We start from the raw sequence: 24143 nt of genomic DNA on the forward strand, positions 1-24143 counted from the left end.
TGCTGACTTCCCCAGCAATATTGTTCCACTCCATTCTTAAAGGTAGTGATCATGTGCGCTATAAAACGTGTTTTGCAACACACAGCAAGCTTGTCTCACATAAGGTTTGTGAATGACAACCCGCCAGTACAATGACAAAAATGGTATGGTCTTAATTGTCATTGCACAAGTACCGTAATTTCCGGACTATAAGCCGCACCTGACTATAAGCCGCACCAGCTAAATTTAGGGGAAAATACGGATTGCTCCATATATAAGCCGCACCCGACTATAAGCCGCAGGGTTTTAATGTGTAATTACCGTAGTATATAGGGGTTCCTGCTACCACGGAGGGGATTGTCGGGACAGACATGACTGTTTGGGAACGCAAAGCGTCCCATTTATTAACAATAAATCTTTCAATCATTCAATCAAACTTTCACATCTTTGACATGGCGAACAGCATTCGTGCAGAGTACAAATAATACAACGGTGCAAAGTAATACAAAGTGCTCACCTGTACGTTATTAAAATAACCAGCCTACCGGTATATGAAAAGTCAGTCTTTAATCATTGTGTCATCGTCTTCCTCCTGCGTACTAAAACCACCAAATTCCTCTTCGTCGGTGTCGGAGAAGAACAGGCCGTAAATAAGCCGCACCGTTGTATAAACCGCAGGGACCAGAACGAGGGGAAAAAGTAGCGGCTTATAGTCCGGAAATTACGGTACAATGAAACTTTGTTTTAAGCACAAACCCGTTAAAGATTAGACAAACAAACTGTGTATAGGGTTACAGAACAAGAATGCTGACGGGTCGCCACTAGGCGCCCCATAAAAGATGGGAAAATGATAGACACTGGGGGAGGATGAGCAAGCAGGAGAGATAAGGGAGAGGGAAGGGGAGCGTCAACCCTCGATGAGTGTTGAGAAGGTGAAAAGGTGAATTTGAATCTGAAATCGGAAATCTGAATCTGACAGGCAAAATAAAAAACAATTAAAAACGTGTGGTTCCCCTTTAAGAACTGTGCAGGATGATGGGTTGATTACCCGAGACTTTTAGCTCGCTGGCTAGTGACTTAACTCTCAATCATTGGGGGTGTGCCTGCTGGTTGGACCCTGGCATGTGCAGAGCTGTGTGTGATGACCACTGTTCAACATCTCATTGACTTAGAGGGATTCATCTGTAATGCAGAGAGAAGTGATTGTGTCTTTGAAAGTATTTTACCGCTCTAGAAAAAGAGGGTCTTATATCTGTGTCATGAGTTGGGCCTGTAGGACTAAAAGTCAGTATATAGTAGGGTTGTACGGTATACCGGTATTAGTATAGTACCGCAATACTCATGAATCATATACGGTACTGTACCACCTCTGAAAAGTACCGTTCTGCCGGTACGGTTTGCTTACTTTCTAATAAAAGACAAGTTGTCTTGTATGTTCACTATTTTATTTAAGGACAAACTTGCAATAAGAAACTTATGTTTAATGTACCGTAAGATTTTTTGTTAAAATACAGCCAATAGTGCATTTTTTGGGGGGCGGAATAGCTCGGTTGGTAGAGCGGCCGTGCCAGCAACTTGAGGGTTGCTGGTTGGATCCGCCATCTTAGTCACTGCCGTTGTGTCCTTGGGCAAGACACTTTACCCACCTGCTCTCAGTGCCACCCACACTGGTTTAAATGTAACTTAGATATTGGGTTTCACAATGTAAAACGCTTTGAGTCACTTAAGAAAAAGCGCTATATAAATGTAATTCACTTCACTTCACTTCACTTCACTTAAGAAAAAGCGCTATATAAATGTAATTCACTTCACTTCATTTCACTTGTGGTCCCCTTTATTTAGAAAAGTACCGAAAAGTATCAAAATAATTTTGGTACCAGGACAACACTAGTGTATAGAAATGTTAATCTAACCAAAATATGTGCCTCTTTTGTGCAGAATGGCTCCCACATGCACACAAAGCACCTGATCACCGGCCACTTCCTCTACAATTTCTCATACGGCAGAGACGGCCTGCTGTCTGGAGTAGTAGGCCGTGACGCTTACGGGCTGCAGGTGAAGAGAGATGCTCACGGGGTGCCGCTCTGGCTGGCGCTACCCGGCGGACAGGTGTATCGGTTGTCTCTTAGCAACAGCGGAACACTGAGGAAAGTCTCAGGCCAGGGTCACGACGTCGCCCACATCACTTACCATGGTAACACTGGTCTCCTAGCAACCAAGAGTGATGAGAACAGTTGGACCACGGTTTATGAGTAAGTTGTGTGCTCATTGTACTTTATTTCTCGGTCTTTCTTTCTTCCACTCTAAGGGTGTGTAACCATGAAAAAATATGTATTTTGTTAATGAGTGGGTTGATTTTGACATTGAAAGAGGACTGACCAAGTGTTTTACCCTTTAGGTTTTATCTGGCAAAGCTTTGAATAGTTTTATAAAGTGCACACATTCACATCCACATACAATTGTCTGAATTATTTACCACTGCCAACATATTCTCCATCTCACAGCTGGGTAATTGCTTGTATAAATCATAGCTGTCACTTGTACCAATGTTTGTGTGTAAGTGAGGGTGCCGGTGTGTGGTTACATATGTGCGTTACCGCTGTGTTCATTTGTACATCAGACAAAATTACATCTATGTGTGCAGTTGTGCATCATCGCTTATGTGGCTTTGTTTTTGTTTATTCATACAGATACAACAATGAAGGTCGCGTGACAAACATCACCCTTCCAACTGGAAATGTGCGTGGTTTCCAAGGCAACCTGGAGCGCTGGTCTCGAGTTGAGGTTGATGCTTCCAACCGTGAGAATTTTGTCACGAGTACCAACCTGTCCGCCAGTGACACCATTTACACATTCAAACGAGGTAGAGCATTGTGGTGCCTTGTGTCCACAGGGTAGAGGGATAATCTTTTTTTTTGTAGTTTTTATGACAATTATTAAACATGTGACACATGAATATACAGTAAATATATCATATATTACTTTACATATTTGTATTTTTTCGTATTTAAAAACTGAATTACTCACATTATTAAAATAAAAAAACAACAGGATAATAATTGAACAATTTTAAAGACAAAAACATACAGTGGTTTAGCCTTTTTTCAAAATGTAAGAAATATAATACAATATATAACAAAATTATTTATCTTTTTAAATGTTTTGTTTTGTCAAAAAAAAAGTAAATAAAAAAATAGATAATAAATAAAAACAATTTAAATGTCCTTTTTTTAGTATGCGGGCCCTCGTTGGAAAATGTTTTTACTGACAAAAAAAACAAACACGGGGGCACAGATGAAACGTTTCCATTTATTTGCTGGATGACACGCAAACGATTATAGCCTCACCCACCGGCGTCTACCCCCATCTTCTTTTCCACCAACATGCCGGGAGGCAGTTTATGAGTCATTGGTGGGGGTCGCCCAAACATTCACATACCTATAAGAAGTGGAGTCTGTGAGGTTATGAATGCTGAAACATTTATGACTAGCAAACAGAAAGAACACAGCTTATATTCTGCTCAGGTTTAGATGCTCTGACCTGTTTTTCTCTTCTTTTTACTCGACTCGGACTGTGTGTGTATGCTGGATGTCACAGCTCTTTTAAGACGTCTTAATGACCACATGAAAAAAAAACAAAATCAAGGGTAGGATTGAAGAGGAGAAAAAACGAGCTTGGCACATCTGCTGATGAGAACACTTTCTTCTTGTGTCATCCTTTTAATTGCTTCCCAGCACTTGTCATAATGAAAGTATTGCATAGAAAGAGAGGCTGCCTTGGCCTGCACCAATAGATGCATGCAGGCATTTGCACATAGCTGTGAGAGATCTGCCAAATAAATCCCATTAGTTCTTTAACCAGCACATTCAAAATGGTGGATATTGTCCGTCTAAGGCAGGGGTGTCAAACTCAAAAACAGAGTGGGCCAAAATTTATAACTGAACAAAGCCGCGGGCCAAGGTTGACCAAATTAACCTTTTAATAGGGACCCAAAAAGTTTTGCATTGAATATTGAACAAGCAAGGCTTATATAACTTTGTAGTAACATGCAAAATCGAGTTTCTAATAATAATAATAATAATTAAAAAATATCAATGGCATATCAAATACAATTTAAATAAAAATTGAATCCCTCTTTTCTATTTGCAGCCTTCTGAGGTAAATATCAAGAGTAACTTTTTCCACAGGCTAATAAATTAGAAAATAAAATAACAATGAATAAACCAACCATTCAGGACTTTAAACTGCTCAGTTTGCAACAAACTGATCTAATCTGATATGCTTAAGCCAGATACCTGCCATCTTTTCTTGGATGCTAGTTCATTAATGTCGGGGCTCAGGCTTTGAGCTGAAGCAACCTTCATTATCGAACGAAGGTGTTCATCAGTCATTATATCTCGTAGTCCGCCGGGACCACAGTCTTGGGGGCGTGCCTTAAAGGCACTGCCTTTAACGTCCTCTACGAGCTGTCGTCACGTCTGCTTTTCAGCCATTCTAACAACGTGCCGGCCCGATCACAAATTATGTGCGGCGTCTGTATGCACAAACATGTGAATGCAAGGCATACTTAATCAACAGAGATACAGGTTACACTGAGGGTGCCTGTATAAACAACTTTTACACTGTTAGAAATATACGCCACACTGTGTGAACCCACACCAAACAAGAATGACAAACACATTTTGGGAGAACATCCGCACCGTAACACAACATAAACACAACAGAACAAATACCCAGAACCCTTTGAAACATTAACTCTTCCGGGACGCTACAATATACACCCCCGCTACCACCGACCCCCGCCCCCCTCTTTTCAAGAACTGCTCAACAATGATGCTGCAAACTGCAAATATTTATTTTTACCACAGCCAGGTAAAGTAACATATCACAGTAGTCAAAAAATCTGAGACAAATAAAAAGGTTTGAAAACAAATCTGGAGATAAAGATGTGTGTATCACAATCCTAGTGTGTGTGTAAAGTGTGAAAATGTGTGTATAACAATCGTTATCTGTGTGCAAGATGTGAAGATGTGTGTATCACAATCCTTATATATGTGCAAGATGGGAAGGTGTGTGCGTAAAGTATTGTGTGTGATATTTTGCAAAAACTGTGCAGCAAAGTCTATGCCTAATATTAGGCAAATCTGCACAGTGGTTTTGCTTACTGTGTGTAGACTTTGTTAACTGTGTGAACATTTAAAATTTAGTGTGTAACAATAGGAAAAAAATAAGTCAATTTATAACATTTAAACTAGACTACTCAGCCTTTGTGATTTTCCAGACACAGAACTGAAAGTGCAAATGGTTCACTGGGTTGTTCTTTTCTGTAAGCCTAACACAGTAACACTGAAAATAATACTACCGGTAAATGACACCAAAATGCATCAATTGAATTTGTTTTAATCAGCCCCTCAAGTGTCCAGCAGCTATAAAAATATTAAACTATATTGCTGAATAGACAACATGTCTAAAATTATTTATTTCTGAAAGTTCAAATATGTTGACACACACATATAGGACAGAGGAGTCTCTTGTCTGTTCATCGCCTCTTTGCAGTGCGAGCACTGATCCTCCAGCCATGTGTTTAACTGTCAGTTTGCACGTCCTTCCCACACGTGCTAAATAAAACGCTAAATAGTGCTCGCAAAACGGTGATGAGTGTTGATAAATCGCATTGCGCTTGCTAAATATTGTTATGTGCATCTTCTCCTCCCAGTATTGTGGATGATTTGATTAATTAGCCTATATTTTGCATATTAATGAAAACAGAGACGCAAAATGTATTCCACGCCTTATTCTGCACTTAGCAGACGCAATCTACTTTGCACATGTTTTGTAGATCAGCTTTGTGTGTGCTATCAGGTTTGCAAGTGTTTTAGTACGTGCAAACCTTTAGTAAATCAGACCCTAAGTCAGGGGTGGGCAATTAATTTTTACCGGGGGCCGCATGAGCTACCCGAGCACTGCTGGAGGGCCACATCGACAATATTTCAATTACATTTTGCTCAATATTATTTTTGATATATACCGTAAGATAAATAATAATAATAATAATAATAATAATTAATAATAATAGTAATACTTCAACATAGTGTGTGTAACAGCATTCCATGACTAATATAAATAAATTAACATTAATAATAAATGACAGTAAAATAAGCACACGTATGACTGAGGAGTCATAGTGTAACTTTGTGTGGTGTTTGAGTTGTCCGACTTTTTGTGTGGCCATAAACGCACCAGTGGTTTAGTGCTATGCGTGTTGGTGACAGATGACAAGTTGGTTTTGGCCTGGTTTGTACGGCAGAAAATGACTAGTTTTTCGAGATAGAATTGTTTTACTCATGTTTTTGGTGTGGTTATGTCCGAATATAAACAGTTTTGCTAAATAAAGTGATCGATATAATTCCTGTCCTCGAAGCATCTCGATAGACGTTACAATAATTGAACGGTGTTCAATTGAACGGTGTTGACGAACACACTTAGGGCCGCTTGTTGTCACTGTCACTCAAAGTTGCATTGCAAAATTCCATAGAATAAATATGTTTATTTTGTTTAGAATTCAGATGGGATTTGATTTGGTGCGCGGCATATACTTGCTGCGCGCAGCGGACGCTTGAGCAGTGCGCAATTGCGCAGGCACGCACCTTAGAGGGGACGTTGCTTTGCAGTTCATGTCTTGTTGAAAACACGGCATTCTTCATCAACTTTTCTCTTTTTAGCGTCTCGGGTGTAAACCGTGCATCACTTGTCGCTGCATGTGCACCTTCACTCGCAGGTTACACACGGACACACGCCCATAAATAATACTTTTCAAAATAAAAGCAGCACAGTTGTATTGCGCGCACGACATAGATGTTTTTTCAACTTTATTTTGTAATTGCAGCTGTTCACATTCACTCACAATCACGCACACGCATACGTCCACACGGAAGTAATACAAATAACGATTTTCAAAACAAAAGCAGCACCGTTGTATTGCACACTCGACATAGATACTTTTTAAAATTTATTTTGTAATTTATAATTGGCCTCACGCGGGCCGGACAGGGACGCACAAAGGGCCGGATGCGGCCCGCGGGCCGCAGAATGCCCAGGTCTGCCCTAAGTGTTATATGTGCATCTAAAAAGGATACATGAAAACGTTGTTATTACTTTCTCATTCAGTACCACACGTGTGGGTTATTTCAGTTGAATGTGGCTTTAACACATTGATTGACAGCTATGTTGTAAGAGATACTGACAGTTGTTTTTTTCTCTCAAACTATACTGTACATTTCCCTGCATGTGTGGTTTTATCTTATTGTGGTTTCCTGTTTGTGTGACGCTCAGACCATGCACAGAGTTCCTACAAAGTCAGCGCCGACGGCTCGTTCTCTGTGTCGCTGGCCAGCGGGATGGAACTGTCACTCAGCACGGAGCCCCTTCTCCCTGGAGGTGTCGGGGGTGGAGTCAGCCCAACCGCCAGCCGCTGTAACATCAGCCTGCCAGGTGACCACGCCCCCAGCCTGATCGAGTGGCGGCAGAGGAAGGAGCAGAGCAAGACTAACTACACCACTTATGAACGCAGACTCAGGGTAAAAATCTCAATGACTACCACTTGCAGTACCTGACACCAAATTAAAGTACCACTGATAGTCACACACACATTAGGTGTGGTGAAATGTGTCCTCTGCATTTGACCCATCCCCTTGTTCCACCCCCTGGGAGGTGAGGGGAGCACTGAGCAGCAGCGGTGGAATCATTTTGGTGATTTAACCCCCAATTCCAATTCTTGATGCTGAGTGCCAAGCAGGGAGGTAATGGGTCCCATTTTTATAGTCTTTGATATGACTCGGCCGGTGTTTGAACTCACGACCTATCAATCTCAGGACGGACACCCTAACCACAAACCACTGAGCAGGTCAAAATATGTTTCTGAGTGGGTTTTAGCAACACAAAACATCCATAATAACATTCATTTCCACTAGTTTTTTTTCCTCAAAATGGATTTCAAATTAAATCAATCAAGATGTGATTCAAGTGAACACTTAAAATAGTTCACAAAATGACCACACATTAGCCAACTTCATGATAGTGTCATGGAGGTGCGCGAGAGGTTTCAGTAACAATCTGTGAAACTCGAACTCCATGACCGAGAGTTAAGGGAGAGCTGGAAAATGATGGTAGTTAAACAAAATATTCACAATTTGGATACTTAGGGGTAGAGGTGGGAATTGTTGGTCACCTTATGATTTGATTATAAATATAATATCTACCCATTCATATACATATGACTGGCAGCGTTGTTGCACTGTGTAGATATGATTCTCTCTCCTGCTGAGTTACTAATCTACTTGCCAATGTCCTCTTTTAGTTTATCTTTGCTGTAATGCGGTTTCAGTTAGACTTCTGTTGAAGTGCGCAAAGCATATATTATTTTCCTGTTTTACTAATTCACACTCAAGCTAGCTTGGCTCGTCCTCTCTTCTCTCCATGTGTTTGTGTGTTATAAATCTGTATAATTTTATTTAACATACATAAATAACAGATTGCACTGCTGCAATACAAGCTATGTCCCCTTTGGTCAGTGTAGTAATAATAATTTGAAACAAATCAATGGGACTTTAAAGCAAGCTGAACAAATGACACAGTTGGTCTGTTCTGAGTAATTAAGTACTTCACACATAGCAAGCATGCCTCATCAAATGAGTCACTAACTCTAAAGTGTACTTTCCACAAACATGACTTAGAGCTCTTACACCTGTTTTCTTCCGTGTAACGATTTTCACATCGCTCTTAGTGTTAAAAAAAAAGAAATTGAATGCGTTGTAACTGATTAAGATTCCATAGGCGAGCGGTTTTACTCTAAATGTCATCACTGATTCATCCAAACTCGTGAAAGTTGTACTACGGGTTTATATATCCCAATCTCGTTTGACCTTACTGATAATTTTTGACTACAATGCCGTTAAGTTTAAAAAGTTATTTTTATTAAATTTGATTAATGATATTCTTTTGTGGACCTCTCCTCGCAGGCACATAACAGGAACCTGCTGTCCATAGACTTTGATCAAAGCACCAGAGTCGGGAAGATCTACGATGACCACAGGAAGTTCACCCTCCATATTCAGTATGATGACCTTGGCCGACCCGTGGTCTGGTCCCCAAGTAGCAAATACACAGAAGTAAATGTCACTTACTCCGGGGGTGGACTCTTGTCAGCCATCCACCGGGGAGAATGGTTTGAACGTCTGAAGTACGAAAACGATAAGGTGGTGTCCAGAGCCTGGGTCAATGGCAAGATATGGAGCTACACGTACATAGACAGAGTAAGACCTCAGCTTGGGTTTTCATTGCATTGCAGAATGTATCAGCTATTTCCATTTTCTGATCTTTTTCACTAATGAAGGTTAAAAATAAATGTTCCAACTTTGGAGTCTATGCATTTGCACAAACTGAAAAATGTCTGTGAGTATTTCAAAATGTGTAGTTAAAGTTTATAACAAAACTTTCAGCATTTGACCTTCTGTATTAACCTCATAACTTCCTGAATACGCAATAAGAATAATTTCACAGTAATGAAGTACATTTAGAACACCATAGCTTTGAACTTCCATTTATGAAATACCTTTTTTTGAAGCAGTACTTAACTGAAAGCAGGATTCCTTAGCAAATACATTATGAAACGTGAAACGGAAATAGGTATGCAGTGAACACCGGCCTGTTCCATTCCAAGTGTGACAAATCATGAGGTTCAATTTCCGTTCTCAAAATTAATTCTAATGAAACATCCACCCAGAAATATACTTAGTGTCAGTTTTTAATATAACATTAGAGTGAAATTAATTGAACTCAGAGAATAATTCTAAATGGATGAGATCTACTGTTAACATTTTAATAGTGATATTATGCCTAACATTCATATACTTGAGTTCAAGCTGTTGAAAATGTGTCCAAAACCCACATAGCCACAACACAATTGTAAAAGTGAGAACTTAAATGATGTTCAGCACCACAAAAGTGTACCCTACTCAAAAAGTTGAACAGTGCTGATTGACTTAGTGTGAAACCCCTTTCTCTCCTTTCAGTCGGTCATGCTACTCCTGCACAGCCAGCGACGATACCTCTTTGAATATGACCAGACCGATCGGCTGATTGCGGTCACGGTGCCAAGCATGGCCAAACACAGCCTGCACTCGCTCCTGTCAATCGGTTACTACAGGAATATCTACACGCCTCCAGATAGTCAGGCATCCTTCCTGCAGGACAACACTCTGGATGGAAGGCTGCTCAGGACTCAGTACTTGGGAACAGGGCGCAGTGTCATCTACAGGTACGGCACCAGTGGAATCTTTTAAGTATTACAAATCATTTTGAAGTTATCCAGGATCTCTTCTTTGTTATCTGGCTTAGCCTAGCCAAACATTGAAGATGTAGGATAGACGGTTGCACAATGCTGGATAATACCAAGATTAACCAAGCCAGGATTTTCTAATTTAGTCATCAGCATGTTATGTGGGGTTAACAGCAGATGACCAATCACCACCATATTAACAACACGGCATTTTACTCCACTCAGGATTGGTATTATATTGGATTTATTGTAATTAGTATGGATGTTCTCATTCATTCAGGTAATTGTATTCTCAGAGCATTTAATAGATCGCAATGGGACGGTTTGTCTTGGAAGACATTTGTCCTCTCATCTTAACAGGATTTAATATTTCATGCTCATTGACACATTTCTAGAAAGCTAAGGACCGGTGGCCGGACCTCTCCCTCCAATATTAATATTATTTTCCTCAGCATCCTTTGCAAAATACAGGTGTCCACTGTAGGAGGTTACCATGTCAAAGCAAGTATCTTCCAATGTGTTTACACTCGTCCAAGCTCCTCTACAACAGGAGCACTTTAGTGTTTTAAGGAATTTGCTGCAAAAATGTTCACCCCGACAGTTTTGAACTGAGCTCGGGGGCGGGTTGAATAGCCCTGCTGTCATTGATGGGCAGTAACAAGCTACATGTAGCAAAGCTACGTAGCTTAACTACATTTTCCAGTAGCTTGGCGGTACCTTCACTACTTTTTTAAATGAGTAGCGATTCCTGTAGTTTAGCTAATTTAAGACCTATGTAGCTTACATCAAAGCTACATGCTACAAAGTGAGATAAAGGACTGGGAATGCAGGCCAAAAAAATAGGGAGAAAATACAATGATCTGGATGAAAAACAACATTCATACGTACAAAGAAAATCCACGTTGATTGGTTGGTATTTGTATGAGGAGTCACAATTGGCTAAGGTTAGGGCGAACAATTATGGACTGGTCAATCAGAGGAAAGATAAGGCAGGTCATCAAAACCAGGAAGCAAAATAATGACATACACGCACCCACGTCACATGATGACGAGGGAGTCGTAGACAGAGGGACGCTTCAAGCTGAGGACTCAAAAAAAAAAGAGCCATACTTAAATATGGCAGAGGGATTCTCTCCCGCAGATTAGATTTTTGCTTTGGTGATGAAGACGAAGTCCAGGAAACCCACAATAATGTGTGTCCTCGACCATATTTAGACAAATGTGTGTGTTTGGAAAAAAGAATTCCCCAAAACTTAGTTTTAATTTGTTTAATTTGTAAACCAAAATCCTAACTGCTCTCTCCATCTAAGACGTCCAACACAAATTTAGGAACACACATTAAGGTGAGTTCAGTTCATGAAAAGTTTTACTGCACACAACCATTATCAACTGTCCCCAAACAACACACAATATATAGATATAGATATAGATATAGATATAGATGGATGATGTTTTTTTGTTTTTTTACTGTCGGTAAAAAAAATATATATCATTATAGGGTAGGCCAAAGAAAAGGCAAACTAAAATATACCTCAGGGGACCCTGAGGTAGTTGTAGGGTGTTCCCTGCTAAATGATAGTTAAAAGTAATGGACCCTTAATGGGTCCATTTGTACACATACTCAGTTACATTAACTTTTATATTATACATGTGGGCCCATAGTTATAGCTGCCGTTAAAGGGGTTATATAGCTTAGTGCATGTCATATGTAGCTTTGATGTAGCAAGCTACTTTTGCCGTGTGGCTTGCTACAATTCCTTCTAGCTTCAATACATTTAATTGAGAATAATTTTTAGCTTAGCTTATTACATTTTCCAAGTAGCTTGCCCATCACTGCCAGCTGCAAACAGAAAAAGCATAGGCCATATCGCGGAATCTGTGACATTTGTGTTCCCAGGAAACAAAAAAATAATAATAATGTCAGTATAAATAAACTCTGATCTGATTGCATATTTAATGAATACAATTTAAAAAAAATTACTACCTTTAACACTGTAAAATGTTGTATTTTTGTATATACCCACTTCCTATAATTAAGCTTTACCATACATTCAAATATTTAATAAATGTTATATTTTCACATATTTGTGTTATTCATTCTTACATTATGCCAACTATACTTTAATGTAAAAAAGCAGCAACAACAAAAAAACACAATTCACACTTTAGTCGTGTCCCTGAGTTTTTTGTTGTTGCTACTTAAACAATTTGAAATATTCCACAAGTCACAAGGCCCACATTAAGTGACATTATTCAGATCGTCTGCAAAGCAGAAGTACATTTGGAAATTAATTTGTCATTACTTTTTGTGTATATTATTATTGTATTTTATTTCAACTACTAGGGGGGTTAACATCTCAAATGTTACCTAAATATTTGTTTACCTAAATGTATTTATTTGATTTGTAGATATTTTTATGGGACACTTTTTGTAATCACTGTAATGGGCTTAGTGTCCAAATGCTGTTCATTCATGTTGCATAATTGCCACTGTAGCTTTATCTGTGTTAATTATATGCTTAAAACTCTCTTATGTTACTTTGAGTCCTGTTAGTCAAATGAGTCATATTTGCCAAAAGAACCTTATTCAAATGAAGCAAAGTTGCCTGAGGTGGGCTAATACACATTTAGAGTAATTCAATTTGTGTATTAACAGATTTGGAGTAGAAAAAAAGACAACCATTTTAGTGAATTCTAAAACTTGCAGCAAATACATTTAATAACAATTTAGTGGAATTGGCAAAGGATGTGACAGGTTTAAACCAAAACTGCACCAGTGCTTCTCGCTGCCCATCATCCAGGGATTATCAACTCCTAATTTGGATTTGCAACTAAATTTAAAAAAAAAGATAAAAATGATTGTTTTTGGTTATATTACAATTGTATCTTGTACTTGTGATATGTGTTGTCAGAGTTGACACGCTATGTCATTTTACATTTCTTAAAAGGTTAAAACGGAGGCTCATAACAGAGTTCCGTGCTTTGACTTAACTTATGTTGGGATTTGGCTCTATATAAATACAATTGAATTTAATTTAATATCAGTCCTCAAATTCATTTGATATTCTTTTGTAAATGCAGTTTTTATCATATTGCATCTCAGGTCGTTCTCAATGCAAAAAAGAATGATCTAAGGTCTGACCTGATTTATTTTGTGTAATTTCCTCAAATTCTTATTTCTATACTAAATGTGGGTGCCAACGTTAGAAATCCTGCTATAGGCAACCAAACAAAACAGTATCAAAGTGCTTTATAGTTGGGATAATGTTCCAAAAGTTTAGTGCACAGAACATGCAACACTCAGATGTTTCTACAAAGTATAGTTATTGGACTGATAGGTAGACTGATTAAAGGTATGTCTCATCATTATCATTATCATCATCATCATCATCAGACATTACTGATGTGATTTTAATAAAAGCTGGATAAGTGATTGGGACAGTGTTATGACATTTTTAACTTTTTTAAATACTCTTTAGCTTTATATGGACACTTTAATAAAATGGTCACAATTTTAGTGTATCAAAGGCAATAACTTCACTAGCAGCTGGCCTGATTTTGTTTTAGAAGAAGTTAATTAAGTTGTGTAACTTCCTATTTAGATTGACAAAAGATTTAAGAGTATCATTAAAAAGTACAGCTACCAGTCTTCTGTTAACATTTCCTGCAAGCTGAATTCTTAATGTCATACATTAGTGTTCTGTGAATTCTCACCTCATTCTCCTATGTTTCCAAGGTACACACCAGCAGCACGGCTCTCTGAGGTGACTTATGACTCCACCCTGGTGACCTTTACTTACGATGAGGCTTCCGGCACTGTCAAGACCATCCATCTAACCCATAACGGCTTCATAAGCTCCATACGATACAGGCAGACAGGTACCAGTGCAATTAAAGCCACACTGCACACTAAAGAAATTAAAACAAAAGTATTTAAAATGTGCAGGCATCTGAAATGATTTGCAATGTGCCAAAGTTGCAGCATTATGCACTCTGGTTCAAGAAGAGGCTGCAACTGTTAGAAGTGTCAAATGTTTGTGTATGTGGGCGACACTATAGTTCACTGCAACTCCAGATGGTGACACATTCGGTAATGTTTTAATAAAATGCATGCTTGTTTCTCATCAGAAATACAGTCGTACATCGGTATTTGTTTACATTTTTCCGATCAGAAAAAACGTAAATTCATCCATCCATTTTCTACTGCTTGTCCCTCTCGGGGCCGCGGGTAAGGTAAATCCAACTAATCTAACATATAACACATTTTATGGAATACAAAATACACAAAACACATTTTACGTCGCATGAATATAGTTTTACCTCAATAAAACAATGTGAAATACATACACATGATAAATTCAATCAATAAATGAACATTTGACTTTGATTGTACCAATACAAGTTTTTCACTTCCGATACGATACAGAGGGTTCGCTAATGAAAAAAACTACTTTTCTTACCTGTTGGTTCCTGTTTTTGTGTATTTGGAATCCCCGTAGATCTCGTAAATGTAAAATAAATCCATGGAGGCATGGCGGAGATATTTATGAAGCAATCTTGCCTTCTTCTTCAGTGATATATTTTGCCTTAGTTACATCAGCCGATATCGCCATTACTGGTAGAGGTTTACCCAAAGAGCTTTGTAGAAGCCCACCAGTTATGTCCTCTTGTTGTAGGGCAGACTCGCTCGTACATGCACATGCATGCTAAAATCCGCAAACAATACTGAGAGGAGAAGATGCAAATATAATGTACCGCACCCGCAATGTGGTTTGTCAACACTCATCACAGTTTTGAGAGCGCTATTTAGAGTTGTATTTAGCGCCTCTGAAAAGTATGTGCAAACCAACAAAGTTACACACACGGCTGCAGGATTGGTGCAGGAACAAACAATGTGTGTGTGTGTGTGTGTGTGTGTGTGTGTGTGCGTGTGTGTGTGTGTGTGTGTGTGTGTGTGTGTGTGTGTGTGTGTGTGTGTGTGTGCGTGTGTGTGTGTGTGTGTGTGTGTGTGTGTGTGTGTGTGTGTGTGTGTGTGTGTGTGTGTGTGTGTGTGTGTGTGTGTGTGTGTGTGTGTGTGTGTGTGTGTGTGTGTGTGTGTGTGTGCAACATATTTGTATGTTCTGTCAAGAATAAAAATATTAGACAAATCGTCTAAACAGCAACATCATTTTATAATTGTATAGCTACATGCTTGATGACTTAAGGGTAGGGATGTATACCGGGTACTGGTATCTTTTGGGACCGGTTCCTAATTGCATTGGTCCAGGAAGACCATTAAGAATGCTGGACAATTGATAAAGCTGTCGGTATTTTTTTTCCGGTACCGGTACCACAATACTGGTATCGGGACAACACTATTTTAGATGCTGGCCAACATAATCTAATATTGTTTTTTTTTGGTGATATCCGACCAATATCCGATATCAATTTCAGACTTGGACACCCCTAATAATATGAACCATAAACCAACTAATTATGTTGAAAGACGGTGGATTTCACAGACCGCAGCAAAGTCATGACCATCTGGAGGGTCCCCTGAGCCAAGTCGATACTTAAAAGCCTTACAGTACATCGCCATTGTCGATGCAATTTACTAACACAGCAATAATCCCACTTCTCCTTTTTGCTACTAGTTCAACTTACGATGGGCTCACCGTGACCAGGTCTCGCCATTGTGCAGGGCGCTGTGTGTGTGTGTGTGTGTGTGTGTGTGTGTGTGTGTGTGTGTGTGTGTGTGTGTGTGTGTGTGTGTGTGTGTGTGTGTGTGTGTGTGTGTGTGTGTGTGTGTGTGTGTGTGTGTGTGTGTGTGTGTGCGTGTGTGTGTGTGTGTGTGTGTGTGTGTGTATGTGCTTTTTATCACTTTGCCCTCATTCTGAAAAGACACTCACCTTCCTTTAACTGATCTCATTTCAGCAGAACAAACGGAGGTTCGGAGCGAGGAGAGATAGTAGTAATTGTCAACTTGAGAGGAGACCAGGAAGAGTTGGGACTTAAAAAAGGGGAGAGATAGGGCGAGGGGAGAAAATGAGCACAGAACGATGACTACTACGGAAACGAGATGAGCAGAATGTTGGTTCCCTTGGGCTGTCGAAAAGTCTGCTACTCACTCACTGTAAATCTGCCATTTCCTCATTAGGGGTGTGTAGATTCAACATTCCAAAGAAAATAAAAAAACAGAGGATGTAATGTTGATCCCTCTCTATGCAGTCTGCTAAGCCAGACGCTTAGTCATTCTAAGTGCAATCACAGTCATCTCAAATGGTGCTGTAATGCCGTTTCATTAACAGGAATTTATTTTTCCCTAATGGAGGACAAGTGGTAGTTGCTAGCCGGAGAGGAGATGAATGATGTTGTTAAAGTTGATGTTCCGACATTAAGGAGCACATAGCCCCATCATGGCTGTTGTCTTTAGATTTCATTATCTCGCCATTTTAAAGGTCACCACTGGAAATGCCAAAGAGGGGTGTGGGTAGTTACAACTGAATGGATTGCACTGAGCATGTCTGTGTTAATGATGTTGAACGAGTTTTGTGAAATGACTGGATCAGGTGGGATTATCTGGGAGGCATTAGGGCCACCAGGTTATTTGTATGTGTGTGTATGAGTGTGTGTGTGTGTGTGTGTGTGTGTGTGTGTGTGTGTGTGTGTGTGTGTGTGTGTGTGTGTGTGTGTGTGTGTGTGTGTGTGTGTGTGTGTGTGTGTGTGTGTGTGTGTGTGTGTGTGTGTGTGTGTGTGTGTGTGTGTGTGTGTGTGTGTCTCTCTTGTTAATGTCTGCGAATTTCTGTTTAGGCCCACTGACCAGCCGACAGATCTTCCGCTTCAGCGAGGAAGGTTTAGTCAATGCCAGGTTTGACTACAGTTACAATAACTTCCGTGTGACTAGCATGCAAGCGGTCATCAATGAGACTCCCCTGCCAATTGATCTTTACCGCTACGTCGATGTCTCGGGACGGGTGGAGCAGTTTGGCAAGTTCAGCGTCATCTTCTATGACCTTAACCAGGTAAATTCAAGTGAGGCAATGTTGGCTGTTAAAGTTTATTTTTCTATATGTCTTTAGTTCAAAAAGTACTTTTCAAAAGTATCTTAGTGTATAGGGCGGGGGTCGGCAACCCAAAACGTTGAAAGAGCCATATTGGACCAAAAATACAAAAAATGAATCTTTCTGGAGCTGCAAAAAATGAAAAGTTATATAATGAAGGCAACACATGACGTAAATGTCTATATTAGCTATAATAGCCTGCTATCAAAATGACTATGTGTCGGAGGCTGATGCAAATCTTCGTTGACAGAAATTTAGAAATGTAATATTTATTCTACACATTTTTACAACATTAGAAACCATTAGTAAATCAGAAGCTACACAGAAGGTGAGATAACTCCTGGAAATTACTGGCTTTTAATGGCCAAAGGTATAGATGTGTGTGTCCAAGTTAAAGGAAACGGCAGGCTGTCTCCTTTTCATAGATTTATTACAATCTTTGGCAAGCTGGGTAATGTTTGCTGTGGTCTGGAACAACATGGCACACAAACAACTATCTGAAATGTAGCCAATATTACATACAGATAATGTGTCATGAGACATGCACATATAAATTATATACAAAGAGGATAAAAGTAAACAATATTAAATGAGCTCAAATATACCTACAAATGAGGCATAATGATGCAATATGTACGTACAGTTAGCCTAAATAGCATGTTAGCATGGATTAGCTTGCAGTCATGCACTGACCAAATATGCCTGATTAGCACCCCAACAAGTCAATACCATCAACAAAGCGCACATTTGTGCATTCACGCACAGTATGAAACTTTTGGTGGACAAAATGAAACAAAGAAGGAGTGGAAGATTTTATATGTAAACAAACTGTTGCGTCACAATCCACACTATGGTGAGTTCAAGAACCGCCAAAATTAGTAGGACAAAACAATGTTCACCAAATACTCTCATCAGTGAAGCATACACACAAACATATTAAACAGTGGGCTTTCTAACAATTGGGAAGGTTTGTGTCGTGTTTGTCCTAAAACATACTAAAACAAAACAATTATTTTCCTCCCATCTTTTTCCATTTTCAATCCTTTTTTAAAAAATGCTTCAGGGAGCCACTAGGGGGGCACTAAAGAGCCGCATGTGGCTCGAGAGCCGCGGGTTGCTGACCCCGGTATAGGGAATGTTAATGTTGTTTTGTTTACCTCCTTACAAAGACATGATCAGTCCAATGCTATTTAATGGTGAGTTTATTTTACCAAAAAGACAGAATGTTAAAAAGAACAGAATGTTAAGTAAAGGCTATGAATTGAGTTGAATTTAAAGGTGTGAAACTGTGATAATTTTGAGGAAGGCGGAGGATCAACCCCAAATGATGTTAAGGGTCCTGGCACCAACAAAGGTGAGGAAACCCATTAGTAATGTAATTTGGGCCTGATCTGAGGTTTCCGTGTACTAAAACACGTGCAAACTTGAAAGCTTGTGCACTGAGGAGTGCAAAAGTTAAACGAGGAAATATGCAGAATATAAAAAGATGATCAGAATGTGAAAAATACTGCGAGTAGTGTTTAAAGGCAAAAATAATGAGTTAGCGTCTGCAATGTGATTTATCAAACCTGTAAGTGTTTGCAGATGCTGTTTTTGTGTTTATATTCAGCACATTTCTAATGTACAGTACATGCAAACTGGCACGAATATACACAAATGGAAGGAGGGGACCTGTGCAATGTAAGACGGCGAAGATTGTTAGAAATAAAAATAAAGACTGTCTGTCCGGCAATTATATTTTTGAGCTGCCTGATTACTTTGGGGCTGATTTCACATAAAGAAGCAATTGTATATCTCCTATCGAAAAATATCTTGCAACACTGCATTTTCTTGCATGTCGATCATTCCTGCACCAAGTGTTGAATGCAATGTCACACATGGTGTACAAGTACTATATCATATTACCACACACTCTGGACACAAGTTAGGACACAAAACACATTGTTCTCTTGATCCCGGTGCTCAACAGTACAAGTCAGGCAGAGCATTGCTATAATGTTGCTCAAATTCGAACAATTTGTGTAGCACACTTTGGTTGTGCTAAAAATTCGGTTCTGTTGTCTATATTGCGCTGGAGGAGTGTTTCAATTTTGCCCAAAGAGGTGATACATGTTATAGTTGTGTGTTGCACGTTCTGCAACATAGCAAAACACCACTGGTTAAAGCAGGGGTGTCAAACTCAAATACAGAGTGGGCCAAAATTTAAAACTGAACAAAGCCGCGGGCAAAGGTTGAACAAATTAACCTTTTAATAGGGACCCAAACAAGTTTTGCATTAAATATTGAACAAGCAAGGCTTATATAACTTTATAGTGACATGCAAAATCGAGTTTCAAATAATAATAATAATAATAAAAAAATATCAATGGCATATCAAATAAAATGTAAATAAAAATTGAATGCCTCTTTTCTATTTGCAGCCTTCTGAGGTAAATTCAACATTAACTTTTTCCACAGGCTAATAAATTAGAAAATAAAATAACAATGAATAAACCAACCATTCAGGACTTTAAACTGCTCAGTTTGCAACACACTGATCTAATCTGATGTGCCCAAGCCAGATACCTGCCATATTTTCTTGGATGCTAGTTCATTAATGTCGGGGCTCAGGCTTTGAGCTGAGGCAACCTTCATTATCGAACGAAGTTGTTCATCAGTCATTATATCTCGTAGTCTGCCCGGACCACAGTCTTGGGAGCGTGTCTCAAAGGCACTGCGTTTAACGTCCTCTACGAGCTGTCGTCACGTCCGCTTTTCATGCATTCTAACAACGTGCCGGCCCAGCCACAAGATATGTGCGGCTTCTGTATGCACACTCACGTGAATGCAATGCAATGCATTACACTGAGGGTGCCCTTATAAATACCTTTAACACTGTTAGAAATATGCGCCACACTGTGAATCCACACCAAACAAGAATGACAAACACATTTCGGGAGAACATCCGCACCGTAACACAACATAAACACAACAAAACAAATACCCAGAATCCCATGCAGCCCTAACTCTTCCGGGCTACAATATACACCCCCGCTACCAAAAAATTTTTGTTTACATAGTGTCAGTCTCATTTAAATAGGGTGGTCTGCACCACTTGTGCTCTGGCTATCCATTGCTCATACATTTTCAGTCGATCACTCACAACACAGCCGCTAGAATTATGTGTAGTTTGTCAAGTTTGCACATGTTACTTAGTACTTATAATTGTGTAACTTAGTAGAGCAAAAAATGTTTACCATCCGTAGGGATTATTCAACAGAGCCATGTACTGTAAAATCTTGTTTGAAAACCTCCTAGCCTCAGCCAGAACACTTAACTCATTAATGGCTCCAGCATGACAAAGACCTAAAACATACGGCCAAGGCAACAACAAAGTTGTTTCAGACAAAGCACTGATTAAAATCCTACAGTGGCTGAGTCATTCTCCATACAACATTTCATAAGGGTCGGAAGATTTGGGTTGCCAAGTGATATCCTCGAAACCTTCAGGATTTGGAGAGTATCCGGAGAGAGGAGTAGACCAAAATCCCTCTTGAGATGTATGCAAACATGTTGACAAACACGAAACATCTGACTTCTGTGTTTACCAACAAGGGTTTCTCCACCAAGTACTAAGTCACGTTCTGCTTGGGGATGAACTACTTATTCCACTCAATCAAATGTGACTTAATTGATCAACTTCATTCATTGTTTTTTTGGCATCTTTGTTTAATATTATGTATTTATCTTTTTAAATAAGCCTACCATAAAAATGATGGACTGTTCATGTCACAAAGGGGTAAACTTACTAAATCAACAGGAAATGAAATTGAATACATATTTTGCCCAAAGTAGTGCCTACTGTATATCAGATGTTTGGTACTATTTGATTTAGTCTATCTACATATAATTTTCCTAAAAAAAAAAGGAATATTACAAACCGTAACTTTGGAGGTTCCACTGTAACTAAACACCTTGTTTTTTGATTAAAGTAGGATTTGCTTATAGTATATGTAAAATCATGGGCTATTTTTTTCCAAACATTACAGGTATATATAGTATTTTCTCTTTATTTTTGATATTATTTATGATACAACTTATTTTAGCTGCTGTTTTAGGTATGTCTTCAGGTTAACAAAGGCTGCTGCTTTCCAGGTGATCACTACGCATCTAATGAAGCACACCAAGGTGTTTAACTCCTATGGCCAGGTGGTAGAGGTCCAGTATGAGATCCTTAAATCCATCGCCTATTGGATGACCATCCAGTATGACTCTGCAGGACGTACGACCACCTGTGACATTAGGGTGGGCGTGGACAGCAATGTGACGCGGTACACCTATGAGTATGATGCAGACAGCCAACTGCAAAGTGCCGCAGTCAATGAACGACCTCAGTGGCGCTACAGCTATGACCTCAACGGGAACATCAACCTGCTCAGCCATGGGACCAGCGCAAGGTATAGAACAAATGATGCAGCCTTCCAGATACGACCTACCTTGGTTTTACTAGCATCTTCAGACTCTTGCATTAGACTTATCATTTAGCCTGCATTGACATTTCCACAATGAACTTAGAACTACTTGATCGCATCTGTGTTTTAAAATCATATCTTGAAAAACATTGTTGTTACAGGTGAAACTCAAAAAACTTTACTATCATGCAAGCGTTTATTTTATTCCAACAATTAGATTTACAGGGTGAAGCTAACTAACTCAAGATATTTCAAGCCTTCTTTTCATATAACTTTTGTAATTATGGCTTACATCTTATGAAAACCTCACAATTAAAATCTCAGAAAAGTTGGGGTTTTGAAAAACTGTAAGCCATGATCATCAAAATTATACCAAATAAAGGCTTGGCATTTCACACTTTGCATGCAATGAGTTTATACTACATATTAGTTTCACATTTAAAATTGAATTGCTGATATGAATTTGCTTTTTCACGATATTCAAATTTGTTTTGTTTTACCTGTATATTTGTGTGCAGAAACCTAAAAAACGATTAAGTTGTATTACCACCCAAAACTATAGTAAAGTAGCCAAGCAACAGAAGAATAGGTTCTTAGTACATTTGAACAGAATGGGTCAGCGTCACAGCAGAAAGTAACAAGCTATAGAAATTTAAAATAGATCAATAATAGTTTTGATAAACTAATGCAACTGCAAAATAAGCAATGTGTTGCCATACTTGCGAGCAGCTCAATTAGGAGCATTTTCACCTATTTTGAAATAGTTAATTTATCAATTATATGCCAAATAATATATTGTGGTATATATTGTTATCGCAAGGAGCTCTGTTATATAGATTTTAGGCCATATTCCCATCCCTAATCTCATGTCCACTGTTAACAAAATAGTTTCAATGCCCTTGGCTGGCGTTGTCATAGCCTTTATTGACAACTCCTGCTTCAGTAGGGTGCAGATTGTAAAGCACCATACTCGTACAGCTTCGCCAAGTTGGCTACACACACACCTCGGTTATGTTATTCGATGACTTGCTTTCTTTCATTCAAATAGTTACTCTTCTCAGCATTGTTCTTTACACTCACTTCCTGCCTCTCCAATGCGTTGTCATGCTTGTTTTGAGTGTGGTATTGGCCGTTGCTTGTCGTATCATGTATGATATTTATCAATTATGTAATCGTAAAAGCACGGTAATGTTAGAAATGGTAATGAAATAATATATTCCCAAACAGTAAATAGCTATTACTAAAACACAGTAATCACAGTGGTTACTAATGCCGTTACATTGTTAATGTGTAATGCCCATAAGTGTACAATGTCCTCTATTAGCTCTGCTAGCTAGCCTTGTTTCTTCCAAACCACCTCATCAACTTTTCAGCAATCTCGTGAAATTTGACATTCAGGTTCCTAGGAGACAGCCGGCAGGTCAATTCTCCACCTAAATATTACAACCTAGATAAACTGGCAATGTTTTTATGGTTTAAAGATTTACTGTTCAAATTATGTGGCCATCTAACCTGTCCTCTGACACCTACATATTATTTGTAGTTGTTTTGCAGGAAATTAGGATTGTCATATTCCCACTAACATTATTGCTCCCAGAAGAATGATGTATCGTGCCATAAAAAAATATTTGTAACTGCTAAATCATTAAACCCACACCCGCTGCATGTTGTATCAGCTACCATTAGGCATGTTAATGTCACAATTTGCTGTGCCACTGTGGGCTTATTAATACAGCCATTGTCAGCTTTTATGCATTCAAAGTTTAATTACTGGTCTGCCTGACTTCAGGTTGGTTCCACTGCGTTACGACCAGCGAGACCGCATCACACACCTTGGCGAGATCCAGTACAGTGTGGATGAAGACGGCTTCCTCCGACAGCGAGCCAATGACCTGTTTGACTATAACGCGAACGGGCTTCTGACACGGGTCTTCAACAGAGCAACTGAGCAGACTGTATGGTACCGCTACGATGGGCTAGGTCGGCGGGTGGCCACCAAAACGAGCCTGGGCGAGCAGCTGCAGTTCTTTTATGCTGATCTTTCACACCCTACCCGGGTCAGCCACTTGTACAACCACAGCAGCAGCCTGATCACGTCGCTGTACTACGATCTTCAGGGCCACCTCATCGCCATGGAGCTGAGCAGCGGGGAGGAGTACTATGTGGCCTGTGACAGTGAGGGGACCCCTAGGGCTGTTTTCTCAAGCAAGGGCCGACTGATCAAGGAGATTCTCTACACCCCTTATGGGGAAGTTTATCAGGACACCAACCCAGAGTTCCAGCTCATCATTGGCTTCCACGGAGGCATGTATGATCCTCTCACACGGTTAGTCCACC

General features: G+C 39.4%; 1 protein-coding gene across 2 annotated transcripts in view; it reads left to right on the forward strand.

Annotated features, from left to right (window-relative positions):
* Window positions 1-24143, forward strand: part of tenm1 (teneurin transmembrane protein 1) — a 480926-nt gene that overhangs the window by 444643 nt on the left and 12140 nt on the right. For both annotated transcript variants that reach the window (XM_062045519.1, XM_062045520.1), the window contains exons 28-36: window positions 1918-2231; window positions 2670-2842; window positions 7312-7556; window positions 8997-9290; window positions 10050-10294; window positions 14052-14194; window positions 17105-17316; window positions 21490-21791; window positions 23596-24143. The exon at window positions 23596-24143 is cut by the window's right edge and continues 159 nt beyond it. In XM_062045519.1, coding sequence (XP_061901503.1) covers window positions 1918-2231; window positions 2670-2842; window positions 7312-7556; window positions 8997-9290; window positions 10050-10294; window positions 14052-14194; window positions 17105-17316; window positions 21490-21791; window positions 23596-24143 — 2476 coding nt within the window. The remainder of the gene's footprint in view (window positions 1-1917; window positions 2232-2669; window positions 2843-7311; window positions 7557-8996; window positions 9291-10049; window positions 10295-14051; window positions 14195-17104; window positions 17317-21489; window positions 21792-23595) is intronic.

Source organism: Entelurus aequoreus, linkage group LG04 (genome assembly GCF_033978785.1).
Source record: "Entelurus aequoreus isolate RoL-2023_Sb linkage group LG04, RoL_Eaeq_v1.1, whole genome shotgun sequence".
NCBI classification, from domain to species: domain Eukaryota; kingdom Metazoa; phylum Chordata; class Actinopteri; order Syngnathiformes; family Syngnathidae; genus Entelurus; species Entelurus aequoreus.